The sequence below is a fragment of the Dasypus novemcinctus genome, chromosome 27 (genome assembly GCF_030445035.2).
Source record: "Dasypus novemcinctus isolate mDasNov1 chromosome 27, mDasNov1.1.hap2, whole genome shotgun sequence".
NCBI lineage: Eukaryota > Metazoa > Chordata > Mammalia > Cingulata > Dasypodidae > Dasypus > Dasypus novemcinctus.
Genome location: NC_080699.1, coordinates 20,311,013 through 20,333,229, shown reverse-complemented (window position 1 = coordinate 20,333,229; position 22,217 = coordinate 20,311,013). Strand labels below are relative to the sequence as shown.

Below are 22,217 nucleotides of genomic sequence, written 5' to 3'. Positions count from 1 at the left end.
CAGCAGTTTTTTTTTTTTTTCTCTTCTTTTTCTACACATGGAAAAACTGTTCAGGCACAAAGATTAAACAAGCCCGCGTTACATCCTTGGATTGTACTGAATCACTGAGTCCCCCAGCCCTTTGCCCACCCTTATCCCCCAGCTCTACCTTCTCCATATACATGGCCTCCTCCAAAGCAGCCCAAAGCAGCAATGGTATTTACTATTTTATATCTCTCTCTTGCTATATATATATCTCTCTATATATAATTTGTCTATCCTATATACACATAGGATTTTAATGCTCTTTGAATGAGTGAAGGAGTGAACAAAGGAAAGAAGAGTCTGAGTGGGGGCTAAATGTCACCAAAAGCATTAAGGGACACACACTTGTAAGGGGCTGCACATGGGAAAAGGACAATTAACCAACTTGGACTTGCCCAGGCTGGAGAAGCTTCACTGTGCTGGGTAAGGCAGTAGCAGGTAGCGTCATCAGCAGTGTCACAGCTGAAGGCGGCAAGGTGGCCAAAGGAGGCAGGTGGCAGAAAGAGGAGGGAAGAAAAAGTACTCACACCTCAGCCAGGGAGAGAGCAGCCTCTGCCCTCCCCATCCCCTCGACCCCTTTCACTGCAGACACATCCAAAGCCTTTGCCCCTACACCACTGCGCAGTGTGGGGGTGCCCTCGCTGCCCCCACCCCTTAGGCCTGGCCAGTTCAGAGTCTTCTTTGAGAGAAGACTTGGGCAAGAAGATGTGGAACTCTGTTCAGGAAGCCTTCAGCGGGATGGGACAGCAAGGAGGGAAGCCTGCCCCCCCAAATGCTTTAGCAAGCACCCCTCCCACACCCTCCGAGGGTCTGCAAAGCCCCCAGGCTAGGTGGCCAGGCAGGTGCTGATTGAGTACCGTCCAATGCTGCAACACCAGATTACAACAATACCGCATGGTTTAACACACACGCGCACACATGTAAAAGGGATTTTTTTGTTGTTGGCGGTGGTGATGGATTTCTTTTTTGTCTTTTTTTTTTTTTTTCCTATTCACATTACAAAAGGAAAGGGCAAGGTCCTGAAGAACGGACAAAGGAACTAACAAATATTACAAAAATATTACAATTTGTAAATATTCGCTCAACCCTCTCGGCGTCTATGAACAGGGGAGGGGACCTGGGCAGGGTGGGAAGGGTGGGGGAGTGAGAGGTGTCAGCTAGTTCTGTGGAATCTTGGATTTGTTTCCCCTTCCCCACCCAAGCTGAATGGCATCTTGCTTTTAAAATACTGTTTTCTGGGATTTACAGATCTCCTGAGGGCTAGCTAGTCCCCCCTTCTTCCCAGACTGGGGGAGGAAGCAATAGTGCATAATGATTTCTTACAGAATGCCCCTCCCCAAAATGATTTCACTCTTTTCACATTATAAACACAATAACTGCTCTAGTCATGTAGTTCAAGTTTCACTTTTTTTTTTCTTTTCCAAAGTATCTAAGTCATTACTATAATTGCAAAATAGCATCCTCCCTACTTTACCATCCTCAGTCAATACTCTAGTGACACAATCCCCCCAAATCCACGTCCCCCCAACACACAATTTTAAGGCCTACAGATCCGGTGGACGTGACCGAGAGGGAGCACAGAAGGGATGGGGCCGAGGAACGGGGGGATCACAGCAGCGCCCATCCCTCCGACTTCCCTAGACACCCCTCACAGCCTTCTCCCCCCAACGGCTTCCCTAAACCACTTCGTAAAACCCAAGGTAAAAACGCAGCCACAACTTTCTCAAGAGAGAGAAAGGAAAGAAAAAACGAAAAACGCTTGCAAATAAAGCATGAGCTGAAACGGAGAGCCCGTCCTAAAGCAAAGACAAAGATTCCAAATGTGCTTTTTCCAAAAGTTCAGGGTGGGGAGGCTGGGGCAAAGAGGGCAAGCAGAGCAGCAGAACGGGAGGCGTGGAAGGAACGGAAGGACCACTGGACAAACATAAGAGGTAGCTTTTAGAAAATAACACCCACCCCAACCCAGCAAAGCGAAGGCTGGACCACCCTAGACCAGCCAGCAAAACATACCAGTTTTGGCAACGATAATGCACACAGAGGTGGGGCCACACGGGTGCAAGGCTCTGGATAACACAGGCCCCAAACCCGAATGGCCCAGACAATGGCAAGGAAGGGGGGACTTTGCTCCAGAGTGTTTTAGGCCAGAACGAGGAAGGGCACAGATGCCTTCCCAACCTGGGCAGGGCCAGCAAAGCCCTGTGTGCCAGGCTGGGGACAGAGAGACCCCGATGCACCATCCCCGTGCCCACCTTCTGCTGACCACCGGCCCCCCACTCAGCTCTGAGTCCTTAACTCCTTCTGTGCAGGGCAGTGAGTCACCAGGGGCCGGGGTGGACCTTGGCCAGCTGAAGTCAATAAAACCAACTATTAATTTACACAACAAACAGAAAAGAACACCCACCCTACTCCTCCAACCCCAAGCAAAGAAGAGATACAGGGGTTAAAAAAGCTCATGAGGTCACAAAAAACTGAGGTAATTCAAGTACAATGTGCTAATAGGGGACAGAGGGACACAGAAAAGAAGCAAACATAACACAAGGCCAAAGCGCGTCCATTGCAGCTCCTCCCAGTGGACTGAGGGGCCCGTGAGGCAAGAATTCTGAGCCACCCTCTGGACCTGGACTTCCCACTGAGCTCTCTCATCTGGGGTCCCCATATGACCAGACACCTCCCCCCACTGGCCAGCCAACCTGGCTCTGGCCAGGTGTCCCCCTCCCGGCGCAGGGACCCCTGGAGAAGACTGCTCCCATCGTTTCCTTGGACAGTCAGCCCTTCTACGGATTCCTTTTCCCTGGAACTGAAAGCAGGGTGGCAGGCAGTTTGGTTTGGTGGCATGTTATACGTTGCATTAGGTTTTTCCATTTTGGAAGCAAAAGCAGCTCAGCAGGAATCTTGCTAGGGAAGGGGCTTGGCCAGAGTAGGGTCATGGATTATTCTGACTTGCGTTCTCAGAAAGCAAAGGGTGGGAGTAGGGGTCCTGGAGCCAGACACAGCTCTTCCTGCTGGGAAAGTGGAGGAGTCGCTGGTCCAACGGGTGACAGGCTGGGAGCCCCTGGGGGAGGTGGAGGACAGGAGTCAAGGAAGAGGAGGCAGGGAGTACGGGGATGGGGGACGGGAGGGGCAGGACCCGGGAGGGGAGGTTCAGCAGGTGAACCGAGGGGTGGGGAAGGGAAGGAGGCACCCCCACCAGCTGCCCCCAGCACCCCAGAGCTGCCATTCCGAGCTCCAGCCAGCGGCCCGGCCCAGCCCCGGCAGGTGCAGGCTCCGACCAGAGCCCTGCTCCCCCTTCCCAGACCCCACTCCTGGTCACAAAAGGAGGATCTGGGTAGAGGATGAAGGAAACGGTACCACCATCAGAGTCAATCAGAACAGCCCCTCCCCCCACCCACCACAGCCGGGCAACCCTCCTGCCAGCCAGCAAAGGGGGGACGGAGGCCCCCAGGGAAGGGGGCAGCGGCCAGGCATCCAGCTCCTCTGGAGCCCAAAGAAGCCAAGGCCAAATAGCTCTCAGGTTTCCTTCTCTTTCTCTTTTTTTTTTCCTTCCCTCCCTCCCCCCCACAGTCCTTCTCAACTTCCTCTCTCTCCTTCCTTCCTCACTTCCTGCCCTCCTGCACCGCCCGGGCCTCGTTCACACGTAGCACAGGTAGAGGTAAGTCTTCTCTATCCTCCAGTCGGGCGGGATCTCCTCGGGCTTGTGGCTCTTCATGTGCTTCTGCATGGAGGAGAGGCTGGGGCAGTACTCGGTGCAGATGGTGCACTGGTAGGGCGACGCGCCGTTGTGCGTGCGCAGGTGCTTGATCATGGCCGAGTAGTCCCGGGAGCGCTGGTGGCACAGCTTACACTCGAACGGCTTCTCACCTGTGGGGCCGAGGGAAGGGCCGTGAGCGCCTCTCGTGGGATGCCCCGCGCCCCTGGCTCGGTGGGGGCGCCGCCCCTCTACGTTGGGCGTGACCCCACAGAACCTTCTGCCATGACGGAAATATTCTCTACCCACACGGTCCAGTATGGCAGCCACCAGTCTACCTACGGCTGCCGTGCCCTTAAACGTGGCAAGTGCACCTGAGGAATTCAACTTGTTCTCTGACTTCACTGAAATAGCCCCATGAACCTAGGGCTGCCTTAGTGTCCCTCCCACTTCCTGTCCTCTGTTCTGACTGAGGCACAGTCTGATTCCTCTCTAGAAAGGGGGCGAGGAGGCCCCAGAAATCTTCAGGGTTGGCTCCTCAGACCACAGTGCCCATCAGAGGGAGCAGGTGGACGGACCCTCTGGGGGGCGAGTGCCGGGTAAAGCTGAGGGACCCCAGTCCCCCCAAACATGGCTGCCTCAGGGGTCATCTTCCCCCGTAAGGCTCAAAGGACCTGCCCTGCCCCTGCCTCCCCCTTGGGGGCTAGACTGGGGGGAAGGATGAGGGGCGACAGGGAACCTGGGAGGGTACAGCCACACCTGAGCCTGCTACCCCCAACCGTCCCCGTTAGAGTCCCCTGGAGCTGAGCAGAAGATGTTAGGGACCTCGTTTCAATACAGTAATTAACTAGCCAGCCATCTCGCTATCAATACTCCTCCGTGCAGCGGCCCAGCAAATAATGAAGTAATGAACAGCCAAAGTGATCTGACCATCGACCAGCTATTTACAATAGTCACTGCCAATGCGTTTAATGATCCGCCCACCAGGTCACACCCCCCCCCTCGACGTGGGGCTGAGGAAACCCCGGGGTCCTGGGAAATCCTCCAGGTCACCCTTGTTGTCAGCTGCGAGCACCCCGGCCCCTCCTTATGGCCCCTGAGCTGGAGGCAAGACAGAAGGGCTATGGCACCCTGCGGCCTCGGCTCGCTCCTCCCTCTCTCCATCCCCCCCCTTTCCTAAGGCAGCAGGACCTGCCCAGGGACAGCTGTGTTCCTGATGAGAGGAGGCTTCCTAATTTGCCGGGTTGCACCTCCGCTTGTCCCCAGAGGAAGTCCTTCCAAACACCTCCCTTCCCCCAACTGGACCGTGCTGGTGGTAGGCGGTTACCAATTGGCTCTCCCCAAAGCCCTGGTTTGTAGCACTTATTTGCCCACTGCCTTGTGAATGCACCAAGGGTGAATTTAAGCCACCAAGGTGATGCCTCTGAGCTCAGAGTTGGGAAGCGAAATGCAAAACAGGCTCCCCCAAGCACCTGGGAGCTAGCTTCCTCACTCCACTCGAGGCTTCGATCCTGGAAACGTGGACGTTTCCACTTGCTCTGTCCTCAGACCCCCCACAACAGTGACTCGCATTTCCTTTATGGAAAGAACTCGCAAAGGAACTTTGAAATGGTAAAACATTATACACACAGAGGGATGATTAAATACATCCGCTCTTCCAATCTCAGAGCTGAACTCCCCCTAAATTAGGAATTTTCCAACCCTGTCCATAACCTGTACTTCAACGCACCCTAACCCAAGTACCAAGAAGGTACCCTAACCCTTCACCTGCAGCTAAACAGACCGACTTAACTCCTGTTCAGGACTCACTAACAGGCACCCCCGTGCCTTGTGCCTCTGGATACTGGGATGACCACCAGGAGGGCTGGTCCAGATTCATGGGAAAGGGTTCTCACCTGTGGGGGCCGATGAGTGACGGGTGATTGAGAGGGGGCTCCAGTGGCACTCAGGCCACCATGGGGCCCCTGCCAGCACCCGTTCTGAGCCCAACCTCCCCTGGGCCCCCCGCTCCCCCCCAGCTCCCCGCACCGGCCCTCCGTACCTGTGTGCACCCTGTAGTGCGTCTCCAGCTGGTGCTTGAGGCTGAACTTCTTGCCACAGCCATTGCACTCGTAGGGCTTCTCGCCCGTGTGGATGCGCTTGTGGCTCTTGAGTGTGCTCTCGTCCCGGAAGCAGCTGCCGCAGAACTCACACTCGTATGGGTGGTCGCCTGCGGGGACAAGGGGTTGGATCAGGCCTTGCGTCTCCCCGCGCCCTTTGGGGGACCCAGCAGGGCACGCTCAGGGCACAGGAGAATGAGGCTGCCAGTCTCCAACACCTTAAAGGCAGCGCAGTCGCTGCAGAGACAGGAAGTTCACATGCTCACGCACAGCCATACTCTCCTGTGGCCCAGGGGTTAGCCATGGGGCAAGGGCCAGCCTTGGGCAGAGACCCCATTTGGCTCAGAGATGAGCAGCAGTCCCCAGAGAGTGAGCCCTCATGAGGGTACAGCAGATGTGGGGGGCTTGAGACCTCGCCCCCCAGCTCCTCCTGCTGCCGCCCTAATGCTAAAAAAAACTCTCCAATTCGGGGAAATTCTCACTATTCCCCAAACACTTTCCTCCTCCATAGCTATTTGCAGTTATTCCCTCCGCTTGATTTCCTCTTTCTGGCAAACTCCTAATGATCGTTCAAGGCCCAGCTCAAACTTCACCATCACCCCCGTCTCCCAGCTCACCTATCCCTCAACCCCCACTTGGAAGCTTTCCTTTAGACCCCAAACCGAGTCTCTCCTCTTCTGTGTCCCCATAGCATCTTGTTCCTTCATGACTAGTAGTGTAATCGGTACCGTACTTTCTGGTTAAAATGACCCACATTTACAGAGTGCTTACTACCAACCTAAGAACTTCACACGGATCCCATCACGAAATCATTTTATTGCTATCATTCTCGTTTTACAGATGAGAAAACCGAGATGCTTCGAGGTGGGTAAGCATCATCCCCAAGGTCACACAGTTATTAAGTAACTGAGCCAGGATCCAAATTTCGGTCTGGTTCCAGCACCTGGAACTGGATACAGTGTTGTCCCCTGGCATCCTATGTCATACCTACTTACGCACCTATCACCCTTTGGAATGGAAGCGACTCAAGGGTAAGAACGAAAACGTATTCACTGTTGTCGCCTCAGTGCCCAGCGCAGGGATGTCACAAACACTCCGGAAATGTTGGGTACAGGAAACTCGTGGCAAACCACCCCTGCTCAGCCTTCTTTTCAAGTTCCCTGCTCTTAAATCCCCCGGAGGGTGAGAGGGTGGGGTGTGCAAATTAACTACCTTGTGCTTTGTAACCAACACGGGGGCTTCGATGAAAGGTGAGGACTTCAGCTATTTATTTATTACAGGAGCGAAAGCACAGACAATAAAGATAGATTGATCACCCCAGACTTTGTTCATGAATATTTAAATATCGCTGATTCGTCTTGTCACTGTAATTACAATTTCTCTGGGCCGCATCTCCAGCAACCACAGTTTATGGTAAAGAATGGCCCACTGTATTTCACTCGTCCCGCTGCAGATGTGCGAGGCTGCCAACCGTGTAATGTCCTCTGCATTTCATACATTTTCTTCAGCTGCTGAAGGTTTAAGTCATCCACAATGACCTACGTTTTTTCATTGTCCCCATGTCAAATGCGCTCGTGCCTGGGCATAAATTGTCCTTCTCGTTATAGACTCACATGCCTGTGCCTTCACTTCCTCTTTAAAATGATATTTTACTCTCCTCTCGCTCCTCTCCGCGGGCTGCTCACCAAACCTCCCCCCTCCCCGACACAGCCCCTGCACCCACATGAGTCCTCGTCTCTTCCAAGGGCTCCGAGGCGTTTTAAGGCTCTGTGGGGAGTGGCCGCTGGGGTCTGCCCCCGGGCCGGCTCCCTCCCGGGTGGAGGATTCACAAGAAGAACTGAGGGCACGGAGGGGTTGGGGCGGGAGCACTTCCCTGCAGGGGCCACCCTCGACACCCACCCGTGGGTGCTGCCTGGCTCAGAGGTCCCGGCCCACAAGTTCCCGACACGATGATTAGGGGCTGAACTAAGTCTCGGGTTCTCAGCTGGGAAAACCGGTACCCGCCCGTCCTCTTGCTGCCAGGCCACACCGACTGCTGGCCACCAGCCCCAGCTCCAAGACGAGGCAAGGCCGGGACGGAACCAGGCGCCAATGGGCCCATCGTCCGGCCCAGCGAGGGCCACCCCCCATCCGCGCGTGCCCAGACACCCCTCTCCCTGTGCGTTTGCACGCCCGCGCCCCGTCTGACATCCAACTCCCCCTCCTGACCGCATCGGCAGCAATTACGACTTTAATCAAGGATTCAGTATCCTCATTAAGCTATAAATAAATAAATAAAGCAGGGGCCACGTGAGACTTCAGCTGGAGCCGGTAATTAAAACGTCCGCGGCAGCCAGCGGCCGGGCAGGGCCGCCTGTGCCTTTCACCTCCAGAGGGGGGCTCAGAGAGTTTACAAAACAAAGAGGGGCTAGGTTTGATCAGATTTTTATGAATTTAATTATGAGGGGGATCACATGTTACATGAGTTTAAACAGGAAATCTCCAGAGTCAGCCCAGGGAATGGAATAAAAAGAACCGAGAGAAAAAAAAAAAAAAAGATCGGGGGGGTAAGGGGGCGCAGAGAGGTTTTGAAGCCTGGGCAGCCCCGGCCCGAAATCCTCACTCCGAGAGTTAGTCGTGTCAGAATCTCCATAATGTACACAGAACTGGCTGCGGAACTCAAAATCCAATTTGTGGTGTGCTGATTAACTCTGGAGCCTCCTTAATGAGCTTGACATTAAGTGCAGGACCAACGAGACTAATTAGAGCCCCCTCCCCGTGCCCAGTGCACCTGGGACCCCTATGGGCTGGCCTTACCTGGTGGGTTCAAGCCGGGTGGCCCTCCCCACCCCAAGCCGTCCTGCTGGCTCCTCGGGCCGTCCCTCCCACCCCCCCTTCAGCACAGCTGAGACTTTATTACATGATGAGCCGTGTGAATCAGGGATCCATCAATGCCAAGAGCGCTGCTGGACTAACCTACCAAACACAGCTGCCAACGCTAAACCCCCGGCCCCAGCAGCAAATGGGCCAAGAACAACGGAATATTAACGAGGCATTGTGTGTGGGGTGTGCAGGGCGCCGTGCTGGTATGAATATCGACGGGTGCCCGAGTGTGCACGGGCAGGGCACCCACGCCCAGGCAAGCGCTTCTTGCAAACTCGGTCTGGAAATAGCCTCTCCCACGGGTCTGAGCCACGACTGGCCAAGCGGCCCGGAACATGCTGGTAGGTGAGCTCTCACGGGGTGGGTGGCCTGGGCTCAGGAGGACTTAGCAGGGCCGGGGTCTTGCGAGCCACAGGAAGCCAGCTGATCCTCAGGTGTGTCTGAAAGGTGCCTGGCCATCTCCATGAGTGAAGACTGACCTTGGGGACCCAGTGGGGGAAGTGTTGCCAGAAGGGTGCACAGACCCCAGCGGACACTGCTGCCGTCATGGCACAGAGAGTCCTGGTCAACAGCCCTTCATCCTTAGCCCTTTGAGCTGGGCCCTGCCCTCGGGGCCTCCTGCTGTACTATCCCGGCAATGCTAAGTCACCCTACGCCTGTCTGGAGCACGGAGGTGGAGTGCTCCCCGCAGGGAGAGCCCAGGCAGGCTCCCTGGGGAGGAAGCCTACGGCTGGCAGGGCGGGCCGGCTCAGTCGAGGATGAATAAAGGCCCTCGCTGTCTCAGCAGAGTCTGCCTCCCACGAAAGGCCTGCCCTGCCTCCTCAGTCCCTGAGAAGCAGGAAGACGGCCACGGATGAGGAGGGTCCTGCCATCCCTCCCCGAGGCACCTGGAGATTCTGTGTGCCCTCCACAGACATGAGCACACACGCTCTGTTAGACGCAGCTGGACAGTCTGTCTGTCTGCCTCCCTGGCCCTGGCCCACCACTCCTCCCTCTCCCCAGGCACAGGACAGGAAGCACACACGCAGAGACAGAGCAGAGCAGCAATGGTTGCCGCCTGCACAGCCAGGAAGAGCCAATTTTGTCTTCAAGGACAGGAAGGCGCTCAGCCACACCTTCCCCCACCAGGGAAGACGGGGAGGTGCTGCAAGGAAGCAGACACCTCTTGGCCTTCAGGGACGCGGTGCCTGGCTCCCAAGCCCTAGAGGGTGGTGGTCGGCACGGCCGGTACCTGGGCACCTTGACTCCCAGCTCCCTGCGTGTCTCTCCCATCACCTGCAACTGGCTGAGCAGGGATACGGGAGATTTCATGGCTCACCGTTCCAACCCCCTCGATGTCTGCCCCAAACAAGGTCAAGACCCAAGTATAAGCAATGTGCTTCTGAAGCTGTAGAGCAAATGGGAACACTTCTTTGACATTCCCTCAAGAGCCAAAGAAAAAGGCATCCACGGGGCTGACCTCAGGAGGGGGTGCATATGGTGGGCTGCCCGTGGGAGCTGGGCTTTGGGCTGGGGCAGACACGGGTAGAAACCAAGCAGGGGAGTTTGCCTCAGACTGGATCTTGGGTCCACCTGCATTGGAATCTACTGGGAATATGTATCAGTAATGCTGAGTCTTGGCTCCCACCCCAGATCCGCTGAATCACAGCCTGAGCACAGAGAGTTTGAGAGCCAAGGGTCCCCAGAATGGGCTCGAGGGGCAACTGTCCAATTCACCCCGCACTACGGGAAGCCCCCACCCATGCCACCCTCCAGCAGACAAGGGCATGCTCCGTCAATCCAGACACCCCAGCCCTCCCACCTCCCGGCCCGGCCCACCTGTGTGTGAGCGCAGGTGGCGTTTGAGGGCAGTGTGGCTGGGGAAGGTGCGGTTGCACTCGCTGCAGATGTAGCTGCGCACGCCCGCGTGGACCTCCATGTGCTGCTGGAGTGCGCTTTGCGCCTGGAAACGCTTCCCGCACAGCAGACAGAAGACGGCCATGTCCGTGCCTGGGGAGACAGGAGGGGGCAGAGCTCAGTGGCAGGAACACCAGGTCCGCGCTTGCCCATCCCGGCCAGAGCCAGGGCCGGCAGGGGCACCAGCACCACGGATTCCCAGACTCAAATCCAGAGACGGTTGGGGCCACGCCGTGTTGACTGAGCACCCTGAGTTTGCCAGGCACGCCGACAACGCTGATGGGCAAAATCGACCTGCTGTCTGCCCTTGTGGAACCTAAAGTCTAGTGGGCGAGAGAGACACATTGGACGGGCAAGGTAAACTCGTCACTGTAGCAAGGGCTATACACAAGGCAGGGTATTAGGAGGCCACGGATCAGAAGGACTTTACCAAGTCTGGGCCAGGGGCTGGGGAGTCAGGGCCTCACAGTAAGACTACAGATGCCCGTCGTTCTCATGTCAGCAACTTAAAAACCACAACTCCAAAAGGTGTTAGCTTCACTCTTCAGGTAAGAAAACTGAGGCCCAGAGAGACTGAGCAACTGCATTCAAGGATCCTCAGTTCCTAAGTGGCGGAGCTGGGAGTCAGACCCAGGCCTGGGTTTGAATTCTTTCCTGATGTGAGCTACAAATTCTATTTTCTTAACCACTTCCCCATTCATTCACGCATGACTCTTAGGGATTCATTCATTCAATATCAAAGCATGAAACTTAGGACTTCTTCATTCAGCAAATATTATTAGAGTCCCTTCTACAAGCAGGAGTCTCTCTTTTGGCACCAGGGATATTCCCCCGGAAGAGCGTACCAAGTCTATGCTCTCATCATAGATGTTACACAGCACACTGGGTGATAGGGCGGGAGTGGGGGGGAGGGTGGTGGGAGTGGAGAACATTCCAGAAAACAGAGCGTGTCTGTGAACACTCTGGGCTCAGAAGAACCTGGGTAAGTCCAAGGATCAGAGAGAAAAGCAGTGAAGTTGGGAAGCGGGGTGAGGAGGCTAAGGAGGAGGGCAGGGGCCGGTCCATCCGGGGTCTTGAAAGTCAAATTAAGAGCTCTAGTTTTCACCCTAAGACCAGTGAGCAATTGTCAAAGGATTTTGAGCTGGTGAGTAACAAGATGAGATTTTCATTGAATTCTGGTTGCTCATTCCCTACAGGTACCCTACAAAGACAGGCTGCCATTTTCTGTTTGTCATCAACCCCCTTTCCCACGCAGCACTGGAGTCATGCCCTTTCTGGCTACAGCACCACGAGTCTCTGAATTCTAACTGGTAGCTCGCTGCCCACCATCTTAAACTGTGCGCTGGGACGCTGCTCTCTGCTGGATCTGGGCCATAAATATTACCCGCAATCAGCCCTGCACCACTTTCCCCTGGTTCAGCACCATGGGTGGGGCAAGGCGGTAAAGGTCCACCCAGTCCAATGCAGATGAGGGCGGACCTTTGGCTGCTGGAACTGGCTGTTCAGCTGGAATCAGGGTTTGTCTGCACAAGGCAAGAGTGAGAGAAGGGACAGCAGGAAGCGCCTGGCAGCCTTTCCGGCCCATCTGTGGAGACAGCAAATGGAAGCTCAGGATTTTTCAGGCCCATTCATGGCCAAGTTGGTATGTACTAGTGGGAAGGCAAGGACTGCCTCTCATCCCCCCACCCCACTCCTCTACCCTCACCTCCACCCGTGATCCCCAACCCTGGACTCCAGGCACTGGCTGCCGTGCATCCTCCTGTCCACAGCCACTGCCTGCACTTAGGTCCACGGAAGGCTGAGGAGGCAGATGCAATCAAAGCAAGCGCAACGTTTTGCTCCCGCTCGTCAAAGAGCAGGAGGGAAGGGGAACTAACCTAGGCTGCGCCAGGGCTTTATCTATGTTGTCGCCTCATTTAAAACCTGTGACCGACAAGGTGGGTACTCTTTCCCTGCTCTTTACAAATGGGAAAACAGAGACATTAACTGACCTGCTTAAGGTCATGCACACAGGAAGAGACAGAGGTGTGGCCTAAAAATGCCTAGGTCTATCTGATTTCAGAAACCAGGGGGCTGGGCCCATTTCCACCTCTGGGGCCACCACCTGCCTGGGGCTGGCCTGAGAAGAGGCACAGCATTGGCAGCAGCAAGCCAACCAGCTCCAGCCGGCTGATTCAGGAGCACTGACGCCACCGTGGGGGCAGAACAACGGCGATGGCCAGGCTGGGTCACGAGGTGTAGCTCTCCTAAGCCTTCCAAACCCCCTGGAATCCAGCCAGATTTCTGGGAGGTATTGGGGTGCTCAGCCCCCCTTGATGGAGGGGGACCATAGAGGGGTTGTTCTGCCCAGGCAGAAGCAGAGCCAAGGGCTGGCAGCCCGGCACAGGAGCAGAGGCCATCTGCGGTCCTTTCTGTGACACGGCCGTCCCCACTCCTCCAGCCTGGGGGCAGCGGCGGCCCCCTCTCAGCTGAGTCCACCCCAGCCCTCGGCCCCCAGAGAGCTCAAGCAGCCACCTTAACTCATGAGATGAGCAGCCCCCCGGGCCAGCCACACCCTCTGAGAGCCAAAGGTTTCTGCGTACGTATCCCCTGAAATCCAGAGCACAGAAGGAGCTTGGTTTCGAGAGCATACGAGTGACACGCCCAGAAGGACACCCCAAGCCGAAAGAGCCAGGTCCAGAGGTGCCCCAAGGCCCACCCACCCATCACGGCAGACAGAAGCTTGCAGCTTTCTCCCCTTGGTCTCGCCAAGGCCCCTCGAAGCTGCCCCTTCCTGCCTTTCCTACTTCTCAGGACGGCCCGAGTCCACTCCTAACCCAAGCAGACGCATGGAGCCTCGACCAAGGGCAGGTTCTGTGCTGGGAGACACGGGGGTGTGAGGCGCATGAGGGAAATACAGGCTCAGCCCAGTGGGGTACACGACTCAGCAACCAGAGAGGGCGAGGCCGGCGACTCCACAACGGTTTCGGAGAAGTCTGCGTTAGGCTTTGAGAAATGATGAGAAACTGGAGAAGCTGAGGATGGGAAGTGGGGCACACGGGCCAGGCTGGGGCAACACCGCAAGCCCATTTCAGAGCGGGTGGGGCTGGAGCACAGGCTCTGAGGATGGAGAGAAGCTGGGAGGTTACTGGAGGTAGATGCACAGGGCACCAGAGATGCCGGGGTGGGGGGAGGGGCTTCGTACCACAGGCAGCAGGTGCCACGGAACACGGGGTCTGCTAGCGCGACCCGACCAGTATCTGAGGCTACAGCCTGGGGACTGGAAGGCAAGGGCAGGTGGCTGAAAGCAGAGAGCGATCCTGGCTCTGGAGGGGCATGGGGACCAGGTTAGGGCAGAGGCTGCACGGGCAGGGAGGGATGGGGAAATGACATCCTGGGAAGGTGGCCCAACAGGCCCTGAGGCCTGGGCGGAGCAGGCAAGGTGGTGAGACTGATGGCCCAGCAGCCCTGGGCCCTGCTGACAGATTTAAACTTGCACAACTGGTCACCACTGGTGAGGAAATGCGACAGGTCCCTACACTGGTTACTCTCCCGGTCCTGGCGCATCATCCTCTTTGTCCCCATCCCACAAGGCTCAGGGGCTCTCACGCACTGATCAGGGCTCCCAGGCCGAGAGAGGAAGGCGCTCAGGCCCACATCCACTCTCCCAATTCTTTCGCTCTCAGATGAACAGCTGGGAAGACAGAAAAGTTTTGTTTTTGTTTTTTTAAAAAGGAAAAGCTGAAGGAGAAGTAGGCAAGACACAAGAAGAGCAACTAGGGTGTACAAGTTAAAAACCTAGAGACTAGATTTGAGTTCTTAAGCAATTTGCCGTCGTTTCTGCCTAGCTGATTGTTTGGCATGTATGATGAGTCAGGGCAGATTCTATTACACTGGGAGATTAAGCAAATAAATGCTAGCTTTTGGAAACACATTGTAATGTGGGGCTATGGAAATAAAATTATCTAGAAAATTGTATTAGCAATTCATTAACTGCAGGGAGCTGTGCGGCAGGACAAGCGGATCCCAGCAGCAGCAGAACGCTCTGCTCCCTTCACTCCTGAGCCCCAGGCACCCATGGCTGGGTCCTAGGCTGACAGCCCTGGGGGAGGGGAGGAGCCCTGCCTGATGGAGAAAGACTTTAAGAAATCACATTGTATGCTTATAGGGGTGCTGCTCTGCCACTTACTTGCGGTGTGACCCTTAGCAACTCATCCAACCTCTCTGGATCACCATTTGCCACGTGCATGCAGTTCTTGGTAACACCGGAAAGATCTCCCTGCCGAGATGCTTCACAGCTTCAAGTGGAAGCAGAGCCGTGGCGGGCCCAAACCACACCCTTGAATTAGAAAAATCACGTCTCTTCCTCTGGGGAGACACAAATCCTTGCCAGGGTACACGGTCTGGGTGAGCAGAGGGGAATGCATTTCTGTCTCCACTTCCCCCCTTGGCTGGGCATCCTCCTGCAACAAGCAACTTCCAGCACAAACCACGGCAGCCCTGCACAAGCATACAAACCTAAGTTGCTTTATCGACCCTAGGCTGCTTCTTCCAGGAAGCTGGCTCCAGAGACGGCACCTTGGATGAGTTGAGACCCACGCCAGGGACATCATCTTCCTCTGAGAACTCACCACTACCCTGCATGTGCTCTATCACAGCACGTAAACCCCATTACCGCATTTGGTCTTGACCTTTAGCTCTAACAGATTGTAAGCCCTCCAGAGTAGGAACTATTCTATTCCTCTTTATATCCCCAACACTTGGAGCAGGGCTTGGCATACAGCAGGCACTTGATAATTGCATGTTGTGATAAAGAATAAATAAGGGGCTATGGGATAAACATAAAGGGCAGGAGTAGGGGAGTCATGCTAGAGACAGATGGCTGGAGCTGGGGAAAGTTCAGTCCCAAGCCCACAAATGGAGTCATTACTGAGAGCTTCCAACAAGACTCTCCTTGGAATAAGTAACAGCGGCCAAGGGACCTACAGGCAGTGGGTCTTACTGGAACCTCTTAGGTCTGCCTGGTGGGTTGGAGTAAGAACTCCCCAGTTCTTACTCTATCTCTGAGCTCCATTGCACAGAAGCAAAGAGCCAGACTGTGGAAGGACGAGTTCTAGCACATGCCGCAGTGAAACAGCCAGAAGCCTCCGGTTCTGATCCAGAGACACAGTGCTTCCTGGCTTTGTGATCCTGGGTCAGGCACCTGCTTCCCTTGGCCTCCATTTCTTCATCTGGGAAACAGCATTCATTACTAATCTACCCTTCCCAACACTAACGTCATATTGCTGCTACGAGGCAATTTACATTTCTGAATATGTTAAGTCCTACAACTATATACTTTTCTATTAAGCTGTATATTTACATGTAAGTCAGATACATCAATTAGCCTTGGCCCAAGGAAATAATCCATCCGGTCAAAGGAATCAGCATGTCCTCTGGTCTTCTGAGAATGGATGGGACTGTCTTAGGCTGGACTCTAAGCATGTCTACCTGAATGGAATTCGAAGAAGAGGGAATGGGTATGGCAGGAAGGAGCAAGGAGTGAGCTCCTAGGTAATGGGCTCAGGGTTGCTGCAAATCTTCGGGCCCCCATTTGCATCAGCTCTAAACCATGACCCACTCCAAGGCCCCCGGAGCAGCAGAGCCAGGGTGTGCTGCAGGGCATGTGTGACTCCTAGACTCCCAGTTTAAAACCGGTTTAATTTTAGCAAAACATGGGAGCAAGCCAAGGCTGGGGTGGAACAGGAGGCAGGACGGTGACACAGATCCAGGGTATTTATTTCACCAGGTGATGACTGGATCTGAAATTATGAGATACAAAAACCCTCATGTTTACACCTGTGCCATTTCCATACCAATTAGCTCTTTAATAGAAAGGAAGGAACAGGATCGGAGGGTACACAGCTGGAGAAGATATTCAGGTGCTACACCTTCTTGGAGCAAGGCTCTTATTATCTCCCGCTATAAGCAGTTTCTTAATCAAAAGAGCAGAGGGATCTAAATATACTCTGGCTTTTTTTGGTACGTGGGCCGTGACTGCTCTGTGTGTATGTGCTGGTATGTACACATGTCTTTGTTAGCGTGTGTGCCCATGGAACATGCATGGGCTTCCCATGTCCAACCGCATCTACCCCACCCAGTGGAGAAGATTCCTCTTTCCACAGGAAAGAAATATCAAATTTAAGGGAGTGGCAGAAACCTTGATTTAAACCGGAACCATCTTCCCCACCTCCCTTGGACATGATTTTCTACTTCCTTTGACTCTCAGAACTACTCTTTCCTAAGACACCATCTCCAGCCTGGCAACCCTTGTGGCCACACACCAAAACCATCAAACTGCTGCCTTGTCCCCTTCTCCCATCTTTTTCTTCCCTTTCCCCCCACATCATCGTTACAGAACCTAGTAGAGCTGCATCATCCACTGTGCAAGAGAAAAAGACGGAGACAAACAGCACAGGGCTGACTCCTGCCAAAGGCAGAAGGCTCTGTCTGCATCTTAAGAGGACAGAGAAGGCTAGAGGTGGGGGGGCCGGGGGGGGGAGTAGGAAAGAGCACATGGAAAGGCAACAAGTGCCTAGCTCATGGTTCGCATGCTATCTGGGGTGGTCCCTCTGTTTGACTCCCCCTGTGCCATCATCTAGGAATTGGAAAGAGCCAAAAGCTGCCTCCCTCATTCTCCTCTGGTTCCTCCAGTGGGCTGGAGTGGGAAGGTCACTTGGGACGAGCTCCTGAACTCCCAGCCTTTCTCAGAAGGCTAGCTCTTAACCATGAGGACCCAGTCCATCCAGCCTAAGAAGTGTCAGTCCACTGAGCCCTGGAGGTGACAGCTGCTGGCGAGTGGGAGCCAAGTCCCACCATGCCCTTGACTGCCTGGGACCTAGCTCGCTGGAAGGGTAGAGGAGGCTGGGGAAAGTCTGGGAAGACTTGCCTCAAACAAAATGAGCCACAAACCTGTGTATGGGGGGCTTTGTGGCATACAGTCACCTCCTGCTGGGCATCTGGAATCATCTGCTCAGTAATATCGCCCCAAACCCAACCAAGGGTTGAAAAGCCTGGTAGCCAGCCTCCTTGTCATCAGTTCCAGCCTTCTCTTCCAGCCTTCCAACTCCTTTTCCCTTCCTTTCTTATATGCATAGAATCTTGGAAGGCATCTAACTACACATCTCTAAAAATCTTCGCTTGCACAAGAGAAAGGGCAAGGTTCTAACTTCCTATCCCTAGTCCAGAGAGCAGACAGGCCTCAAGAAGAGCAAAAAAATGGGGAGGAGTTCAAGAAGGTGATTCAAATTTGTTTTAAAAGTAAGCAGTGGATGGGTGAGGGTTCACGTCCCCCACCCTCGCCCTTACCCCCAAAACACTTAAGTCTTTTGGGGGATGTGGCTACTTCCTCAGGCAGCAGCAGCTAGCACAGCCAGCACCCGCAAAACCCTGTATTTGTTTAGCAGTGAGCTGGAGACACAAGTGCATTTCATTACTCGGCACCTCCAGCTACAGTAAACAAATTTGTCAGCTCACTAGCTCATTAAGGTGCGCCCCGGACATGGAGGATTTATTGAGACCTGCACAATAAAAGTAACATGAATGGATTTACTAATTTTGTCAATCACTCCAACAAACAAGCCAAAGAGAAGAAGGAACTGGGGGAGGGGGCAGGAAAGGGGTGGAAAAGAAAGGAAAGGAGGTACAAAGGGGGAGGGAAAGTTAAGTTTGCTTTGCAAGAGAGTGCCATGCCACCTGGTCACAGAACCACCTCCCCATCCAACCCACCTCCCTCACTGGCCACCCTTTACAGGGTGTGGGGGCCCCTGGCAGAGGAGATGCCAAGGACGGAATACAGTACAAGAGGCCACACCAGGTCTGGGTTCCCTGGCAGTGTCGCACGGGCACGTACGTGCTCCTCCACCTCTCCCACCCCTCACTGGATACCGAACCAAGGGGCTGGGGGATTAAAAACCACACCAGGAGAAGGAGCAGTTGCCTCTCCTGATACCTCCTGCCTGCACCGGTTCCCCCTCCTCTGGCTTCTCTCTCAGTCCAGTTTCTGGACCCTCTGGACATTCCAGAATGAAATGAAAAAAAAAAAAAACTTGTGTCACAAGAGCAATGGGAGGAAGAAGGAAGGAAGGGAGAGAGAGAAGGGAAGGGGGAAAGGGGCGGGGGGCTGGGGTGGAAAGTAAATCCGGAGAGGTATGCAGCCCTCTGGTCTGTAACTTTCAAAATGACAGCAGGACTGGGGCAAAGGTCAGGGGGTCCGAGGCCTTAAGCACCTCGGCCAGCTGTGGCAAGGAAGCCGAGAGCCCGCGGGACGCCTGCCCGTATAAATCAGCAGTAAGCAGCACCCGCTGGGGGCGAGGACAATGGGCCCCCACGGGGGTGGAAGGCAGGACAAAGCCGCCCAGCCAGTGCGCAGGCCCGGAACAAATGTGCCCTGGCACCACGGGGGCCCCCATTTGTGAAACTAATTGGCTCGTGATTGAAAAATTGGACCGACTTCAATAACCCTGGGAGGAGAGGGGCGGTCTGCAGTAGCCTAACCTCACCCAGCTCCGCAGCATCGGCCCAACCCAGCGGATCAGGAACCGCTTCGCTCAGGTACTGCCCATTGAGATGGCACCTGTTGGGAGGATGATGGGTTGGGAGATGGGCTGGGTGGGCCCCGTGCTACCCGAGGGAACTGTACCCATCTCCTTCCCCCAAGATGCAGAGTCTCTCTCTACACCTTCCTCTGTAGGAGTAGAGCTCAAAGGAGAGGGACAGGCACCTGTCACCCTCCGGGGTCCTGAAGCCCTAGGGCTCTCTGTCCCTCATTCAGGGGTGGGCAGAGAGCAAATAAACGTAGCGCTACAGTGGGTTCCTTCCAGGGTCCGTCCTCCCCGGCAGGCGTTCGGCTGCATGCCCTCTGCCTGTGGCCTCCGTGGGTGGAGAGACACCTGTTGTTCTCTGCAAGGCTGCACCAAGACTTAGGTAAGAAGAGGTTCCCTCAGTCCCTGGAGGCTTCTGGGGAAGGAACCCCTGCCGTATCTGCTGGGAAGTCAGGATGGGGTGAAGGGCAGGCCAGGATAACCATCCCAGACTTTGTCCTCTGGCCCTACCCTTTCCCAGTGACATTTCATTACAGACTTCCAAGTGGACATGTCCAAAGCACTAGAGTCTCCAACCAGAAGGCATGTTCTTCAAGTCCTGGCTCACTGTGCACGCTTGGGTAAGCTGCTAGATCTCTGTGGGTCTCAGTTTTCTCATAGGTAAAACTTAGAGAAGAGTAAATGATCATTAAAGCCTCCCCCTCCGTCAATGATTCCAGCCTAGCGAAGAGGGTGCTGGAACAGGGAAAGGTCCTTTCTCCCACTGAGATGTATTTTAGGTACTTTCTCTTTCAAGGTCAGACTCAACAGCCTACTTTTTAGGTGAACACCATCTCTAGGCTTTCCTGGGAACCACTTTCTTAGGCTGATGGAGGGACAGTCACAGGCTGTCTCCACCATGGGGTGCACACCTGGGGGGCCCAGTCCAGGTGCTACCACGCCAGACCCTGTAAACAACCCCGTGGGATGGGGCACTTGAGGCGAATGGAGAAAGCAAGACTTGGGAGGACCTGTGGGCCCCTTCCTCAAGGCGCCACCTGCCCAGCACCTCATAGAACTGACCACACCCTCCGAAAGCAAGTGTTGAAGCAGCTGGGGCTGAGGGCCCCTGGGAGCATGCCTGGACCAGGTGAGGGCTTGGGGGAGGGGGAGTTGGGCTGTCTCTAGCATGCCCCAGCACCATCTGAAGGCTTCGATTCTTGAGCGCAGTACCCACAGTGCAGTGGGTGCTTCCATTCGGAGCAGCGCGTGTCCGGAGCGTGCTGGGAGGGCAAGGAGGATCCCATGAGGAGGACCCCGCTTCCAAGATGAATAAGGCAGAGTTTGGAATAAACTATGCCCAGGCCTCTCGTATCTCGCGTACTCTTCTGGGCTCTTGTTTAAAATTTCCTGTAAATCCCAGCGTATTGCAGAGAGGAGCAAAGGCAGGAGGAAGCCTGGCTAGAGAGGAACAGAGCAGAGAGAAAGATGGACAGAGGCACAAACGCCCAGAGACACGGACAGGGAGAGCGCAGGGACTGGGGAGACGGAGATTCAGTGAAACAGAATACTAGCCCATCTAAATAAACAAAACCAAAAAAGAGAAGGGCGTATCCATTTTGCTGACATTACATGGCCCCTCTTCCCAGACCCCAGAAGCCGATTACCAGTTAAGCAGCACTTAAATGCGCTTTCCTGGCCACAATCAGAAAGCGGCTGCAGCCCTGAGGATGCAGCAGCCCTCGAAGCTGGCAAGGACGTCCCCATACGGTACCACATCCAGTGGCCAGGTGGGAGACATGCACACCCCGGTAACGGGATGTTCAAAAGCAAATTAAAACGTAAAAAGCCCCCGACAGAAGACACACAGCAAAAGTGAGGGCAGGGCAGGTCGAGCACGTGGCGTTAAAGTTTGAGCATCGGCAGAGTGTAAGCAGAGCCGGATGGAGCCTTATTAGAGCTGCTCTGCGGTCACTTTAGGTGTGTGCCTGTGTGTGCATGCAGGTGTGTAGTAAAGGGATGAATAAACAATTCAGAGAGCCCAAGAGCTTCAGGCCAGACCCCAGCACTGGCCAGGGAGCAGAGTGGGGAAGATTCCCCAGTTGCCCCTCTCCCCCGCCCTGGGCTTCAGACTGTGAGCACCTGACCCCCCAGCATTCACCCCTCCGGGCCCCATACCCTGCCCCCTCTACCCAAACACCGGTTAAATCAGGGTGACTGTCATCTCACTCTTGAGGGGAAGGATTTCATTCCAGCATGAGCCAAACAAACATTTCATTTATCAGAAATTCCTTCTTTGCTTTTTCATTTTGCACAACTATCACTACTCATTCGTACCACCTCGTGCCTGGCCCAGCCCAATTCCTGCAAATACTCAGGTCTTTCTGAAAGGCTAAACAGCCTAGCTGTGTTGGGTCCCAGAAAATCCTGCTAGAACTCTTTTAGCCAACTCAATATGGATTCCAAGAACCCACATCATCACTGCTATCTTTTAACGTAGTGGGATAATGAAACCACAATCCCAGAATAAGGGAGGAGGAAGGCAAAGGATTAAGAAGGAATAGAAGCAGGGGCTCGGAGGAAGCATGGACTGTAGCTACCAAATTCATTTCCAGTTCTTCAGAGAGGAAGATGGAAAGCAACGGAAGTGAGCTGGCGATCAGGTGGAAGGCAGGAGGCTGAATTTAGAAGCAGCCCGGTACATTTCTGTATGGCAAAGTTTAATATGCAGGAGGGACAACCAAGAAATAAAAGAGACACGTCCCCTTTAAAAGGAAATATAATTTACAGTGTGCAGCCAGGCGGCCCATAGTTTCAATCTCGTTTACTATAGAGAAAACTCTGCTAGCTGTTCTCTATCCCACAAATCCGATTTAATCAGACAAGCCAGCCAGCGTGGCTTGGAGTAAAAACGGATAATTAGTAAACAGAGAGCTACTCCAGTGCTTCATTGGCATTCGAGTTGGGCTACTGTGTCGCATTTAAAATGCAGTCTGATGAAGTTTACAAAATCAAACCATTTGTTACTCCTATTGAAGAGGCTTCAGGCCACTTGCAATTAAATTGGAATTAGTGCTCAGAATGAGACACAGCAAATTCATACTAAAAAGG

General features: G+C 54.4%; 1 protein-coding gene across 3 annotated transcripts in view; it reads right to left on the bottom strand.

Annotated features, from left to right (window-relative positions):
• Nucleotides 1–3,426: 3,426 nt before the first annotated feature.
• Nucleotides 3,427–22,217, bottom strand: part of ZBTB16 (zinc finger and BTB domain containing 16) — a 181,817-nt gene continuing 163,026 nt past the window's right edge. For 2 of the 3 annotated variants that reach the window (XM_004465955.5, XM_004465956.4), the window contains exons 5-7: nt 10,489–10,659; nt 5,751–5,918; nt 3,427–3,882 (exon numbers count right to left, since the gene is read on the bottom strand). In XM_004465955.5, the coding sequence (XP_004466012.1) occupies nt 3,653–3,882; nt 5,751–5,918; nt 10,489–10,659 (569 nt within the window). In that variant the 3' untranslated portion in view covers nt 3,427–3,652. The remainder of the gene's footprint in view (nt 3,883–5,750; nt 5,919–10,488; nt 10,660–22,217) is intronic. The other variant, XM_058289031.2, reaches the window with a different exon arrangement.